Source organism: Rhagoletis zephyria, unplaced genomic scaffold (assembly GCF_001687245.7).
Source record: "Rhagoletis zephyria isolate East Lansing unplaced genomic scaffold, Rhagoletis_zephyria_1.1 Rzeph_scaffold_74301, whole genome shotgun sequence".
NCBI classification, from domain to species: Eukaryota; Metazoa; Arthropoda; class Insecta; order Diptera; family Tephritidae; genus Rhagoletis; species Rhagoletis zephyria.
Window position 1 is genome coordinate 1 of NW_016231350.1, and position 1,228 is coordinate 1,228.

General features: G+C 46.0%; 1 protein-coding gene across 1 annotated transcript; it reads left to right on the forward strand.

The window, feature by feature from the left end:
- Positions 1-20: 20 nt before the first annotated feature.
- On the forward strand, positions 21-1,228 carry LOC108357314 (polycomb group protein Pc-like; the record flags this gene model as incomplete). Its single annotated transcript, XM_017608403.1, has 1 exon — positions 21-1,228. A coding segment is annotated over one exon (1,200 nt), but the record flags the coding sequence as incomplete, so codon positions are not given.

The window sequence follows — 1,228 nt, forward strand, 5'->3', positions numbered from 1 at the left end:
TACATATGTGGTATTTTTTTCTTTTGCAGGGTGTTCTGGAGTATCGTGTAAAATGGAAGGGTTGGAATCAACGATATAATACGTGGGAGCCAGAAGTGAACATTCTCGATCGACGTCTTATAGAAATTTACGAACAGAGCAACCGATCATCAAATACTCCATCAAAACGAGGTAGTAAACGCAAAGAAAAAGCGCAGGACCCCGAACCTGAATCTGAGGAAGATGAGTACACTTTCACCGGTGACGATGTGGATACAAATCAAGCTTCCACGTCAGCCGCGGCATCTGCATTAACAAGCAGCAGTCATCACCATCACTCTTATCATTATGAAAAAGAGAAGGAAAAAGAAAAGAAACGGGATCACAATCATCACCATCATCATCACTCAGCGAAATCTGAACGGAATCGCTCTCGCTCACCACACACAGACTCGCATCGAGAAAATGGCGGACATAAGCGTCATACTTATACCTCCACATCGGCATCGATGTCTGCTGCAGTTGTGGCAGCCGCAGCTGCTTCTAATTCTGCATTGAATTTCATTCCTGAAGCTGATTCAAATTCATCCAGTTCGGAGGACCAGCCGCTTAGCCGAAAAGAAGTAACCCCTATGGGCACTAAACGCAAAGCAGAAGTGTTAAAGGAGTCGGGTAAAATAGGAGTCACTATAAAAACATCACCCGATGGTCCACCGCCGCCTAAACAACATTGTGCGAATGCTGTCAGTGTAGACACAGCCACCTCGATATCAACTCCGTTAAAATCGGAAACTGAACCGCTTTCCCCAGAGACACCTGCTTCGCGACCAGAACAAGCCACACCCGCAGAGAAAAACGCAGCATTGCAGCATCATTATAATGCTTCAGCAGCGGATGATGATGATTCATCATCACAAGCAGATAGCCAAACGGAGAATGTCAATTCGGCAGCGCAAAGCAAGGCAACGGGTGACGACGGTACCTATTCGCCAAAGCGCAACGGTCACACTACCGACGAGCATCAGCGTCAAAGTGCGCTGGAGCCACTTTCACCGAAAGCGCTGCCACCTCGCTTTTGGTTGCCTAGCAAATGTAATATATCCGACAAAGTGGTGATCACCGATGTTACAGTAAATTTAGAGACAGTGACTATTCGCGAATGCAAAACTGAACGTGGGTTCTTTAGAGAACGGGAATTAAAATCTGGTGGTACGAAAACTGAATCTGACTCGGTAGCCTAAAAAAAAAA